The 15119-nt window shown below is 40.8% G+C and overlaps 1 protein-coding gene across 14 annotated transcripts in view; it reads right to left on the bottom strand.

Moving 5' to 3' along the window:
• CADPS (calcium dependent secretion activator) overlaps nt 1-15119 on the bottom strand; it is a 482411-nt gene that overhangs the window by 237777 nt on the left and 229515 nt on the right. For all 14 annotated transcript variants that reach the window (XM_057554533.1, XM_057554534.1, XM_057554535.1 and 11 more), the window contains exons 5-6: nt 14143-14376; nt 8363-8484 (exon numbers count right to left, since the gene is read on the bottom strand). In XM_057554533.1, the coding sequence (XP_057410516.1) occupies nt 8363-8484; nt 14143-14376 (356 nt within the window). The remainder of the gene's footprint in view (nt 1-8362; nt 8485-14142; nt 14377-15119) is intronic.

Genomic DNA, 15119 nt, shown 5'->3' with positions numbered 1-15119 from the left:
ACAACTACAGCAGTTTTTCACACTTGGAGAGACATGTATTGAATTGAATTTCCACTGAACAGTGATTGGGCAATCGGTCCAGTTCTCAGTTCATGTCATCATCGGATGTAACTGGCAAGTAAGCTCAGACAAGGTACTCAAGGAGCTGAACTAGACAGGAAAAGGACTTACTGTCACTTAGTCCTTAAAGGGCTATTAAAAAATACATCCTTGTTTCATACCCACCCAATGTTGGACTCCTCGTGAAATCAGACCTTTCACGGATGTCTCACAACTGGATGGGGCATCACTGTCTAACTGCCAAACTCCAGTCGCCACTCGATTATCCACTTCTGAAACCCCTACCAACTCTAGAAATTTCACCAACTCGCTGTTACTTGCAATTCCTGAATATTCTGCATTAAGTTCTACCATTATGGCTCTTCTCAGGATTAGCTAGATGAAGGAAAAAAAAAAAACTATAAAACTCTTGAGAGAGAAGGAGCCTTGGATACCACTTATCAGGACACGGTAAAGCCAGAAAGCTTGGTGACCTACATAAGAGAGGGTGGCTAACTGAGGATGCAGCACTTGGAGCACCTTCTCCAAAGGTTGTTCTCTAGCATTCTGTTCCTTTCTACCGGCGACCCTGCTGATTGTTGTTTTAGCAGCCAGCCTACTTTCACCTTCCAGCTCACAAGCAAACACAAACTGGCTTTCAACACAAGTTGTGGCTTTTGGATGACGCTTTCTGGTCTCTGAGCATCCCAAACTGTGATTAGAATTGTGCTTCCTCCCAACCCACACGTCTTCAGGGAACCTAGCAAAATTGAATTTCTGGGTCAGCGTTGGCCTTTACCATTTATGATTTAATTAACTTTGAATGAAGCTAAGCCTTTTCCTCAGAAAGGAAAAATGAGAGAAATGGTATCCAAGCTTTCACTCAGTATTACATAAATGTCTTCTGGACCGTGACCTTGAGCTGGAGTTTCAAGAAATGTAGACAAGAAAGAAGCTGAATCTCAGGAGGACTCCCTCTTTTCTCCATCTGGTGGCTTTGCAGTTCTCAGCAGCTATAGTGGCTCCTGAAGAATGGATCACTCTGTGCCCAGGCACTCAGATGTTTCCAGCCAGCTTTTCTCCAGGCTCTACAACATCGAGGGCCATGTCTGTATTATCCCCTACTTTACACTAATGCCTGGCAAACAGTATGTGCTCCCTATTTGTTAACCAATACACCTGTCATTTCAAGTTTACTCTGGGCCGTAAAGAGGCTTCAGGTTTCAAGATGGAAATCCAGTCGTACCCTCCCTGGCTTAAAATCTTCCAATGGTTTCTCCATGGTCTTGGAATGAAGACCCTTCATGTGCCTAGAAGGCCCCAAGTTGTCTGGTCCTGCCTTGATCTTTTGACTCTTCCTGTAGCGCATTCCCCCTCTCTGACTAATCTCTATTCCCATTGCTCTATTTTCAGTCCGGGAACACATCCAGTCCCTTCCTACCTCAAAGCCTTTGCACATGCTGTTCCCTATGCCAGGAATGCTTTTCCAGCTCTTCTCATGGCTGGATCCTTCTCATCCTTCAGGTATCAAGTCACGCATTACCTACTCTGAGTGAGCTTCCTCGGCCACTTGCGTAATATACGTTCCCATTACTTTGTACTGTAGCAGCCTGTCCATTTCTTATGGAACCAAATTACATTCTGTTATTATCTTGTATATTTATTTGTTCCTTGTTTGTTGCCTGTGTCCTTTACTAGAATGTATGCTCCATGAGGCCAAGGCTTGAGCTGTTATTCATGGCTGTAGCCCCAGTACTAGTTGGTCACAAGTAGAGCACCCCATGTACACTTGTTGAGGAAATGTAAGTGCCTACCCTTCACATCATTCCCTTATACCTAAATTTCAAAGGGGCCATTCAGGAAATGTACTCTGTTTCCATTTAAACCATTCCAAGTACACAGAAAACATTTTTAGCTAAATTGAGGAAGGAAGTACCATTAAGAAGATGATACATGAGGAAAGAAATTGGACGGCATGACTTCCTTTTCTAACTTTGTAACTGACTTAATGTGGGACGATTTAATGGAACTGTATTTCTATGAATAATTTGGGCATAATAAGCCCAACCCACTCTGAATTGTGCCATTAGGACAAATAATATATTTCACAGAAGAAAGATGTTATAGCAAGTCATTGTGTTTTGTTCTTTTTTTTTTTTTAAAATATGTTCTCATCAGATAAGATGCCATTAGAAGATGCTAGGGCTATAGCAAGATTTACCCGTTAGGGTATTTTATTTTCTTATTCTCTTGGAAAATGGCAGGAAATGGTTTGATTGTATTTTCAAATTCTTGACAGTAATGAAATCCATGTATCATAAAGCCCATGGTTTGTCAGGGAATAATAAAGCTGTTAAATAATCAAATACCAAGTGGCACCCTTGGTTTCAACTCAGAAGAATATAATTTCAGAGAAGTTAGCACAATATTGGGCTGCTAACTCAAACTGCCTTTCTTTTCAGCAAAATTACTTAAATTTCTCTTGTATTTAGTCCTCAGGACATGCTTTCATTGGAGGGTAACATGCACTGTAAGAAAACACTGAGAAAGTCATTGGGGAGTGTATCTTGTACTCAGGGAATGTATCAGGTTTCCTTACATCATTTCTCCCAAATTAATTTGCATATCGTCTTCCCAATCTATGCCATTTCCACATACCAACACAAGATAGTTTCATGATAGTTTATCATATCTAGGTACCACCTGTGCTATTATTTACTTAATTTTTTTAAATTTAAATTAATTCACTTTCTCCAAATAAAACATACAGATGGCTAAAAAGAACATGAAAAGATGCTCAACATTGCTAATTATTAGAGAAATGCAAATCAAAACCACAATGAGGTATCACCTCACACCAGTCAGAATGGCCATCATCAAAAAAGTCTACAAGTAAGGACTTCCCCGGTTGCACAGTGGTTAAGACTTGTGCTCCCAACGCAGGGGGCCTGGGTTTGATCACTGGTCAGGGAACTAGATCCTACATGCATGCCACAACCAAGAGTTTGCATGCCACAACTAAGGAGCCCGTGAGCTGCAAATGACCTGGCACAATCAAAATTAATTAATTAATTAATTAATTAATTAATTTTTTTAAAAAAAAGTCTACAAGTAATAAATGCTGGAGACGGTGTGGAGAAAAGGGGACACTCCTACACTATTGGTGGGAACATAAATGGTACAACCACTATGGAGAACAGTATGGAGTTTCCTTAAGAAACTAAAAACAGAACTACCATATGATCCAGCAATCCCACCCCAGGGCATATATCTGGAGAAAACTCTAATTCAAAAAGCTACATGAACCCCAATGTTCATAGCAGCACTGTTTACAATAGCCAAGACATGGAAGCAACCTAAGTGTCCATCAACAGACAAATGGATAAAGAAGAAGTGGTATATATACACAATGGAATATTACTCAGCCATAAATAAGAATGAAATGATCCCATTCGCAGCCACATGGATAGACCTAGAGATGATCATACTAAGATAGATCTAGAGATGATCATACTAAGGGAAGAGTGTCAGAAAGAGAAAGACAAACACCATATGATATCACTTATGTGTGGAATCTAAAATATGACAGAAGTGAAACTACAGTAAGTGCCCTACATACAAACCTTCAAGTTGCGAACTTTCAAAGAAGCGAACGTGAGTTTGCACGTCCAATCACGTAAGTTAGTTCATGTTTCTGGTGTAGATTGCCATGTGCATGCATCCTCTACAAGTTGTTGTGCTTTTGTGTACTTTACTGAACAGTACTGTGTAGAGTACAGTAGTACAGCATCTTTATTTCAAGCCCACATGTCCAGAAGCAAGCATAAAAGCAGCGGTGATGTAGCTGGTACTGTACTGTACTTTTCAAGGTACTGTGCTGTAAGATTAAAAATGTTTGTTTGTCTTTATGTATTATTTGTGTAAAAAGTATTATAAACCTATTACAGCACAGTACTATATAGCCGACTGTGTTAGTTGGGTACCTTGGCTAACTGTGTTGGACTCATGAACAAACTGGACTTACGAACGCACTTCCGGAATGGAACTTGTTCGTATGCAGGGGACTTATTGTAGTTACTAAACAGAAACAGACTCACAGACATAGAAAACAAACTTATGGTTACCAAAGTGGAAGGTGGGGGCAGGAGGGATAAATTAGGAGTTTGGGCTTAGCAGATACAAACTACTATATATAAAATAGGTAACCAACAGGGACCTACTGTATAGCACAGGGAACTCTACTCAATATCTTGTAAAAAAAACTACAATGGAAGAGAATATTCAAAAAGAACATATACATATATGTATATATGTATATATATGAATATATTCATATATACATATAACTGAATTACTTTGCTGTACACCTGAAACTAACATAACATTGTAAATCAACTATATTTCAACAAAAATTGAAATAAAAAGAAAAACATTGTCTTATGGTAAGAAAATTCCTCTGCTCTATCTCATAGGAGGTGGACAAATATATCTGGGTTCTTGAATCCACAAGGTATTTCCCTTCTGCATTTCCATGACTCCCTGAGATTGCTCATCGCAAAACAGGGTTTCAATTACTCCTAACCTGCCTCAGCACCCTCAGTGGTTTCCTGCCAGAAGCAGCAATGGTGTCTCACAAATGGAGGCAATATTTTAAAAAGTAAATACACCTCGTGAAAAATTCTGATTTTCATATTCTGGCTTCCTGCGTTAAAAACCCAGGAGAGGAGGAGAACAGCATTGAGAGGATCCACAGTCAGCTTGGAAATAACCCATGTGTCGCAAAGAGACTGGTAAAATGAAGGATGAGAGGGGGCTGCACACACACACACACACACACACACACACACACACACACACACACAGAGCCATGTTTTCCAACCACAAAACATATCTCACTCATGAAAACAGCCTTCTTATATTATGCACCTAATTCAAAATGACCACTTGGGGGCAGGGCCCTGGTTGTAAGTGAAGAGGTGACCTTGATAAAGGAGGTGACAGAGAGCTTGGACCCTCCATTGCTAGGTTTCAACCATATAGAACAGTATTTCCAATGGATGCTAATAGGTGGTAGTTGAAAAAAGTTTGGGAAACTCATGAATAAACAAAGGTAAAAAGGTTTATTTTCTGTGATTAAATCCTCAAAGCCTTTAAAATGCCAAAGTACGCTGTGAATAACTCAGAAACAATGTAATGTCTGGCATTTCCCAGCCTCACTTGACCGTAATACCGCTCTCCCCATCCTTGTTTTTCTTGGAGTAGTCTATATATTAGAGTTCTAAAAAACACTCTTGGACAAACTGGGTCATGCAGTGTACTCCTGCATTTGTGACTGTACTTGGAAAAAAAAGAAAAAGCCAAATTCCTTGTAGACGCGTGATAGGATAAGATATTAGAGTTCCAGTTACTGGGTAAAATACTTGGTAGCAGCAACAAGAGAATTTATAAGCAGTAAATAAAACAGGTTTCAATGGAATCTTGGTTTTAGAATGTATCAATAAAGTATGGACATTGGCTAGCTGTAGGAATCGTCAAAGACAAGAATCAGAAGAGAAGAGGGCAGGAAAAAGGCTAAATTTGTCAGATGATGAAGTGGAGTTATTAGGACACATGAAAGATGACCCTCTAAAGGGTACTTTTTGGGATAATCAAAATCAAGTAGCAGGGATGACAGCTAGAGATTAGTAATGGGAAAAACTGTGAGTAGAAGCAGGGAGGAAAAAGAGAAGAAATATAAGCTTCAAAGAAAAGAAATGATGGAGAGGATGCAGAATAAGTGCAAACATGAGACGAGGAAGAAAATGCACCTGCACAAACAGGCTCATTCATGCTCTCAAGACAAAAGGGGAGGCAGAGGAGAAGTATTAGCAGTGAACTACGACTAAGAAAACGGCAAAGAAGAGAAGTGGAAGGAGAATTTGGCTTTAGAAGGCAGCTGAGTAGAGGTTATAAGGAGGATGTATATATATTAGAAAGGAGAAAAGAAGAGACAGGAAGAGACATGAATTTCGGTAGATTTCACACCCTGGGTATATCTCTTTGAGATACACTAGAAATGGCAAGAAAAGGGCACGTGTACCTCTTCCTGTGTGAGTTAAGCATGCATTATTTTCCTCTGAATACAGACTTGGCTTCAGAACACTTCTCAACACGGCACTTTGGATAGCCACTACAGACTGATTTGACTTGACGCGAGTTATGAAAGTTGCGTTCTTACTGTATTAAAACACAAACAAACAAGCCCTCTGTGGGGTTTTGGTAATACCCCCTCACTGACTGAAGAGGAACAAAAAACTTACACTTCTTCAGTGTGAGATGTATTCATATGGACATAATGCACGTGGATGGATATGAGTAAGTGTATATGTGAAATACAAGCATATCAGGTAGATCAACCAAAGCATTCCATATTTATTTCTAACCTGAAACTCTGTTTTAAACATTCATACGCACATGAAAATCAGCGCATCATTTACTCCGGTAACTGAAACCTTTAAACCCAATAAACTGAATTACATTTTGAGTTAAAATAGCCTAAATGAAACAACAGCCTGTTAGAATAATCAGAGCTTTCTCCTTCCTTCTCTAACATATGATACCATATTGGGCTCGACTTCTTAAAAGGTTAGCGTAAACACCAGAGAGGTTTTTCTTCCCCCTACATGACACATTTTTCAAAGGCACATATAAATAATGCAACAGCATAATAGCATTGATTATGATCGGGCTGTGGTGACAGCTGGGGGAAAAACTGGGATTTTTATCAACGGTGGTAAAAAAGAAATTGCATTCATTTTCAGTTTGAAACTCAGTTTACAAAAAGGGAGGAAGGACGGTGTGTGACAAGTTGCTTTGGTTTCCATTTCCTCCTCCATACACTTGTTAATTTCACCCAGATCTGAGCATCTGAGGCCTTCGCCTATTCATGCAAAGAACAACTTGAAGGCATACAATGCCCTCAGATTTTTCTCTAGTCAGGGAAACATTCAGTGCTTTCTTTGAACTATTTTGTTTGAACATCCTGGTACGTTATTCCTGTTCTGCCAAACAGCTCGTAGTGCTTTGAGGGAAGAGAGGCAGTGAGCTGCCGTTATGGGTTATCCTTTTTATGACTTTCTTCTGAATAAACAACAATAAAAAAAGATGCTCATTAGCCTCGGCTGGTTTAATTGAGATAGAAAAGAAAAGGAGAGAGGCAGTGGGGAGGGAGGAAAGAGAGTGGTGATCTCTCAAGAATTTTTGCAGCCTGAGAGTCTATTGACTCTCATCATCATCGCTCCTGGGAACCAATGCAATAGAATACTAACTGGTCTCCTGCATCGACTCTGGTCTTCTCCACTGCAGTCAGAGTAATCTTCTCAGAACACATATCTAATCATACCTGCCCATCCTTCCTCTCCGGGGCCTAGCAAGGTCCTTCATGGTGTGGCCCCTTCCTGCCTCACTGGCAGCTTATGGCATACCTCGTTCTCTGGACTCCAGACCCACTGGCCTTCTTTCAATGCCTCCTTGCCACAGGGTCTCTGCTGACCACAGGGACTTTGCACAAGCTGACTCTGCCTGGAATGTTCTTTCTACTCCCAACCCCTTTGCTCAACTTTTAAATATTAGACCAAATGTCTTAGAACTCCTCAAGAAGGCCTACTCCGACTCTGTCTCCACAAATTGGCTCAGGTCCCCCTGCTGTCTCCTCACAAAGCACTCTTTCTTTCTCAGCATTTATATCTATTTGTAACTATAAATTTGTGCAATTATGTTTCTGCTCCCCCACTCACCTATAAGCTCTGTAGGGCAACAACAGGGACTATTTTCCTTTCCACTGTTCAACAGCACCCTGTACACAGGCACAGTGAGCATTTGACAAATATGTGTTGACCTAACAAATTAATAGATTGTGCCTAATGTAGCATACTGCTTTGCTGATATAGTCATAACTGTGGCACAGAGAAAGATTTTGATAAAAAACTGTACATACCATAAACCAAATATTATTTGGTAAATATAATGGAAACAGATTTCTATCAAACTCTCCTACACATCCTATTGAAGCCTGCAGGTTGTGACTAAACTCTCTAAGGTGATACATAGAGCCTCCAGAAAGGAGGCTGTGTCTTAAATTTCCTTCTGTTCTCCTCTCTGAAGGAGTTGGAAACCTTATTAAGGCTGCCAAATAAAAATGTAGTCAAGTCATTTTGTTTGGAAAATAAACAAGGTGTATGTCTCATATAACCTGCTGGGGAAACCAAACCTTTAATCTGCAGTTGGCCAAAATGGTGCCAATGAGAAGAATCTGGAAGACAAACCACGGAGAAACATAACTTACGTTGGTTTTGAAGCCTCGGCCTGGTCGGTCTGTAGTTTCTCTCCTCCTTCCACCTCCATCGTGCAATATACAATGCGATTTGGAGCTAAGGATTTGAGGCCTTGGACTTCCATGATCACCACCTGGAAACAGAGTCACACACAGCAGAGGTTATTGCCAAAGTCTATGGGCAGCATCACCCGGGGAAAATATATACATAAGAAGTTACAAAAAAACCAACAGGGCTTCCCTGGTGGCGCAGTGGTTGAGAATCTGCCTGCCAATGCAGGGGACACGGGTTCGAGCCCTGGTCTGGGAAGAGCCCACATGCCGCGGAGCAACTGGGCCCGTGAGCCACAATTGCTGAGCCTGCGCGTCTGGAGCCTGTGCTCCGCAACAAGAGAGGCCGCGAAAGTGAGAGGCCCGCGCACCGCGATGAGGAGTGGTCCCCGCTTGCCGCAACTAGAGAAAGCCCTCGCACAGAAACGAAGACCCAACATAGGCAAAAATAAATAAATAAATAAATTTTAAAAACAAAAGAAACCCCAACAGGTATCTGATAGTTTCTATCAGGTTTCTACCAGCCATGCTGGGACAAGTCCAGCATGAAGATACAATTCTTCATAGTGTATCTCATTGCCTTGCAGATGGAAAGACAAGGTTCACTAACTCAGATGCTCATAGGAGCTAGACAGGTTATATGAAACGGGCTACTCTTTTCTGTGTTAAACACATAGGATGGGGACTTCCCTCGTGGCACAGGGCTTAAGAATCCACCTGCCAATGCAGGGGACACGGGTTCGAGCCCTGGTCCAGGAAGATCCCACATGCCGCGGAGCAACTAAGCCCGTGCACCACAACTACCGAGCCTGCACTCTAGAGCCCATGAGCCACAACTACTGAGCCCGTGTGCCACAACTATGAAGCCCGTGCGCCTAGAGCCCGTGCTCCACAACAAGAGAAGCCACCGCAAGGAGAAGCCTGCGTGCCCGCAACAAACAGTAGCCCCCGCTCGTCACAACTAGAGAAAGCCCGCGCGCAGCAACAAAGACCCAACACAGCCAAAAATAAATAAATAAATAAAAATTAAAAACACACACACACACATATAAGATGATTTTTCATTTCCACAAGAAATAGACTCTCCTATTAAAAATATATATATATATAGTCTAGTTTTTAACTCAGAACGTGATGGACACATAGGCCAAGGAATTCACTTTCCTCTTTACAATAAAATAAGTGATAACACAAGTGGTAAGACAAAGGGCAAGTACCATTTAGCGTGAGAGTCAGAGATACAATAGGGAGTAGTGGGGACTGTGGCAAATGGGAGCACTCCATTTAAAGGGAGCAGTTGTGGGCTTCCCTGGTGGCGCAGTGGTTGAGAGTCTGCCTGCTAGTGCAGGGGACACGGGTTCGAGCCCTCGTCTGGGAAGATCCCACGTGCCGCGGAGCAACTGGGCCCGTGAGCCACAACTACTGAGCCTGCGCGTTTGGAGCCTGTGCTCTGCAACAAGAAAGGCCACGATAGTGAGAGGCCCGCGCACCGCGATGAAGAGTGGCCCCCACTTGCCGCGACTGGAGAAAGCCCTCGCACAGAAATGAAGACCCAACACAGCCAAAAATAAAAATAAATAAATAAATATAAAGCAGAAACTAACACACCATTGTAAAGCAATTATATTCCAATAAAGATGTTTAAAAAAAATAAAAAATAAAAAATAAAGGGAGCAGTTGCTACTCAGTTGCAGCCCATTGTTGCCTTGTTTTACCCCAGTCCAGAGTTGCCAAATACTACAATTTCTCCTACTGGGAAATGGAAATATGAATCAGAATCAAAGTCAGAAATCTGATTTTGAAATTTTGACAATAATTTTAAAGGGGAGAAATAAAATACACAAACTCTGTGCAGGCCAACATTGTTGGGTCAAAAAAAAAAAAAGCCTGCAGTTGCATACTCTCTGTCTAGACTGAGGGAAAAGGCTGGTGTTTTGATGGAACAAGTTATATCATTTACAATTCCTGGCATTTCCCAGCACTACCCTCAAACTCCCATTCAATCACCTGCTATTTTCATATTTAGTGGTAGGTGCTGCCACTCATCAGAGAGAAGGGAGAAGAGAGGAGAGGAGGGGACAGAGGGGAGGAGAGGACAGAGACATTGATTTAAAAATCGGAAACAAATGACTCACAATCAGAGATCTCTAAAGACCAAGGTATATTAAAAAAAAAAAATTACTGGATTGTACTCCAAAAGAGGTAATGGCATTACACAAGGAGAAGGATGTGGGTGTGCAAAAAATGTATGCTTTTTAATGGGCTTGATGCAAGGAAGTACAATAGGGCTGGCACTGAATCAGGATTCACAGGTCAGTTTTGCTGCTTAATAGCCCAGGGGTTCTCAAACTTAGTGTGAATCAGAATCATCTGGAGTGCTGGTTAAACCAGACACGGCTGGGCTTCACCTCCCGAGTTGCTGACAAGCAGGTCTGGGGTGGAGCCCAAGACTTTTCATTTTTTTTCTTTTTTAAAAAAATTGTGTTGGAGTATAGTTGATTTACAATGTTGTGTTACTTTCAGGTGTACAGCGAAGTGATTCAGTTGTACATATACATATATTCATTCCTTTCCAGATTCTTTTCTCATATAGGTTATCCCAGAATATTGAGTAGAGTTCCCTGTGCTATACAGGAGGTCCTTGTTGGTTATCTGTGTTATACAGAGTAGTGTGTGTATGTAAGACTTTTCATTTCTAACCATTTCCCTGATGATGTGGATATTGATGCTGCTGATCCAGAAGCCAGTGTACTACTCATGTGATGTTGGGCAGATCTTGACCTTGAAGTCACTGCATTTTTCTTTCAAATCTCCTGAGCCTCAGTTTCCTCATCTGTATAGTGGGGATAATGATACGTGTTCTCTCTCTCTCCATGGCCGTTGTGTGAGGATCATATGAGATGATGTATGTAATTGAAATTTTTACACTGGGTGGAAAGAACCATCAAATGAAAAGAAATGAGAGGCACTGGAGAAAGAATACAATTTTTAGAATTTTAAAGATGAGTTCAAATCCCGAATCTGCATTTTCACTAGCTGTGTAATCATTTGCAAGGTTCTTAACCACCCCAAGGCTTTGTTTCCACATCTGCAAATGCCTTGAAAGATTGTTGTGAGGATTCACTGAGTGAATGACGGTGAAGGATTCTACAAATACCTATTATTTTTCATCAGAGCACTCCACCCACCCAGGGCCATGTCACTTGTAATCCTGGACCTCGGTTCTCTCACTCCAGGTAACTATTCTCTGCTGTCCCTTCTAGCCATGCAATTCTATAATTACATAAAATATGTCTTGTACCAACCTGCAAATTCAAACCTAGTCTGCCCTGATGCTATGACAGGCCTCTCTCTCTCTCTTTTTACCCCCCTAACTGTGTCTGCCAAAACACATTCACAAATAGATACTCAATGCCTTTTGCTGTCTGGTTTAGCATGATGTGCAATTTAGTGTTCTAATTAAACAGTATTTGGGAACCCTAGGGCATTTCATTCGGTACTTGTACTTACAAGTTACAGCCTGTTTGAATCATGTACATCTGGGAGTATGGTTGGGTATTCACCCGCATCTATATTTTAGATAATCAGCTGTGTAATATTGAGTACTGATGAAGAATTAGAAAATTGAAGATTTAAAAGCTTCATGAAAATCAATAAACCACTTTCCCCCCCACCTTTCAGTAGGAAGACAAGAGTCAGTAGGGAATAAATTGCCACCTTTAATTGGCAATAATCAAATTCAAAGACACCTAAGAAAAAGCATTCAGTATCTCAGGTGGCAGTATTAAAAAAAAAAAGAAAGGAAATTTCTGTGAAATTACACTGATGATTTTTTCACACACCAAGTGCTCTATATTTAATTGAATACTGTCTCTTCCACCTGCAAAATACATGTTGAAAACCCTGTAATGTGACTATCTCAATCTGAACTGAGCACAGTAAAACAAATTACCTGCAGTTAATTCACAGCAAGCCTTAATGATGTTCTCAAATATTAATTTAGTCTTCACAAATTTTAATTAAATCTATAGAAATCTGATCTATTCTCTTGGTTTCCCTAAATGTTGGATTATCATAAAATCTTTTTGGGGTTTTGAGCTTTCATATGCTACGAATGGTTCTCAAACTTTGGAGTGTGTAAGAAGTACCTGGGCAGTTTATTAAAATGCACATTCCAGGGCTATACTCCACCTGGAGCTTTTATTCCTGACAATTTTATTGAGGCATATTTTACACATCATATAATTCACACATTTCAAGTATACAATACAGTGAGTTAGGGACTTCCCTGTTGGCGCAGTGGTTAACACTCCGCGCTCCCAACGCAGGAGGACTGGGTTCGATCCCTGATCAAGGAACTAGATCCCACATGCATGCCGCAACTAAGAGTTCGCATGCTACAACTAAGGAGGCCACGTGCCGCAAATAAGGAGCTAGCGAGCTGCAACTAAGTAGCCCACGTGCCGCAACTAGGGAGCCTGCAAGCCACACCTAAGGAGTCCACCTGCCGCAACTAAGACCTGGTGCAACCAAATAAATAAATAAATATTAAAAAAATAAATAAATTTACTAGATTGTAGAAACCATCATTATAAATCAGTTTCAGAACAGTTTTATCTCCCCCAATAAGGTCCCTTACGCCCGTTTCTACCTCCTGCCCCAGGCAACACTAACCTACTTTCTGTTTCTGGATATTTACCTTTTCTGGACATTTCATATCAATGGAATCAAACAATATGTGGCCTCTTGTGTCTGGCTTCTTTCACTAAGCATAATGTTTTGGAGATTCATCTAAATTAAAGCATGTATCAGTAGCTTGTTTCTTTTAATTGGTGAAGAGTATTCTATCATATGGATGAACCACATTTTGCCCTTTCACCAGCTGATAGACATTTAGGTTGTTTCCATTTTGGGCTATAATGAATAATGCTGTTATAATCATTTGCAAGCAAGTCTTTGTGGTGACGTGTTTTCATCTCTCTTGGGTAGATATCTAAGAGTGGAATTGCCGGATCACATGGTAATTTTATGTTTAGCTTTTTGAGAAACCACCAAACTGTTTTCTAAAGTGACTGCACCATTTTATATTCTCATCCTCTAGAGCTCTGGGTCAACAGTTCTGGGTGGTGCAGGAAATGTGCATATTGAACCAGTTTTCAATAATTCTGATGTAGTTAGATCAGATCCACTCCTTAGATTATATGCACGATAAACAAACATGTGAGTAAAAGTTACAGAGAAATACTGACATGTTGAGCCTTCTGCCACAATTCTGGCCAAAACGGGTTCTTTCTTGGGGTGATGAGACAAACTAAAAGAGTCTCCACTGCAACAAGGGACTCTCTAATGGGGCAGCCAGAGGGAGAGAGAATGGGAGAGAAAATGGACAACCTACCATGAAATGATGCTAGATTGCTTTTTTCATAACACAGGTTGCCAAAATGTTAAACTTTCTAAATTGCACAAGGTATTTACAAAATCCTTAAGCACTGCTTTAAGTTGGGGAAAGTAATCCAACATTAAATTTAGTAAGTGGTTCTTAGGACTACATTTCCTAAGGAAAAGTATGGTCTCCTGGAGATGGGAAATTACTTGCCGATTAGCTGAGCTACGCTTAGCAAACTGTTATTTTAATAACTGCTCCTGGGGCGCAAGGAGGAAAACAAGCTGATTGTGATGCATCTCATCACCTATGTCCTGCCTGCGATGCCAGGAAACTTTCAAGGGTCTAGGGCTTTTACCTCCAGGGAGAAAGATAACACGACGTCTGACTTGGAGAGCTGGTTCTCACTCTCCTCACCCATGTCAATGATGGAAGCGTTGTGGCTGCGTTTGAGTTTCTGAAGCTTGAACTCGCCGCCTTTGGAAACTGGCATGCTCTCCAAATTAGCCATGAGCAGGTTGACGGATGACTTCAGCTCTTCAATGTACATGTTTTCCATTTCTTTGGATACAAACTTGGGAAATTTGCGTTCCTTGTAAAGAAAGAGAAAGGAATGAGCAGAGGAGTAAACACAGTCCAGAGCTCTGCTGACATCTACCACTAGTGACATTTGCCCAGATACTGTGGCATCGTGCTAGAAAAATGTTCAGCTGGGTTGAGTAGACAGCTGCCTGCCTTCTAGTTATTTATAATCTCTAACAGGTAAGAAACACATACATAAACATATAGTAAGAAAGAGGCAAATGTTTTATTATAGTTCTATCCCCCCCCCAAGTTTTCTCCAGCAAATTTGATCTATGGAAAGAAAAATGGGGTGATGTTCTTCAAATCCGGTCTCAATTCAAACAGTTTTTCTTTTTAGCAAAATGCAGCCAGTTGTTTTTAAGCTGAGGAGACAGAAAAGCACCCTATTTCTGGATATCTATAGAGATTTTCTCACATGAATAATTCAAAAGGAGCTCATTTGAGATGTTTCCAACACAGCCTGTGGCTGTTTCTAAGAAGAATAGTTAACTGTTTTGAAGAAAAATTGAAAAAAAATTAATGAAGTGATGAAAAACATGATCAAAATTCCTTAGAAGAGACGATAAAGCAATTCAGTATCAGAACTGAACTCTATATTTTTTCATTTCTTACGAGTTCAGTTGTAATGGCAACATGCTTTAGCCAACTTTATACCTCTGAGTTGTCCAGGTGCCTCAGATGAATAGAGTTTGGATCAATCACCTTCTGAAAGAATCATTTCCCACTTGAAACATGAACGTGCTCTCTGCA

The sequence above is a fragment of the Balaenoptera acutorostrata genome, chromosome 10 (genome assembly GCF_949987535.1).
Source record: "Balaenoptera acutorostrata chromosome 10, mBalAcu1.1, whole genome shotgun sequence".
NCBI classification, from domain to species: domain Eukaryota; kingdom Metazoa; phylum Chordata; class Mammalia; order Artiodactyla; family Balaenopteridae; genus Balaenoptera; species Balaenoptera acutorostrata.
The sequence above is the reverse complement of the archived record's forward strand: the minus strand, read 5'-3'. Positions and strand labels throughout refer to the sequence as shown.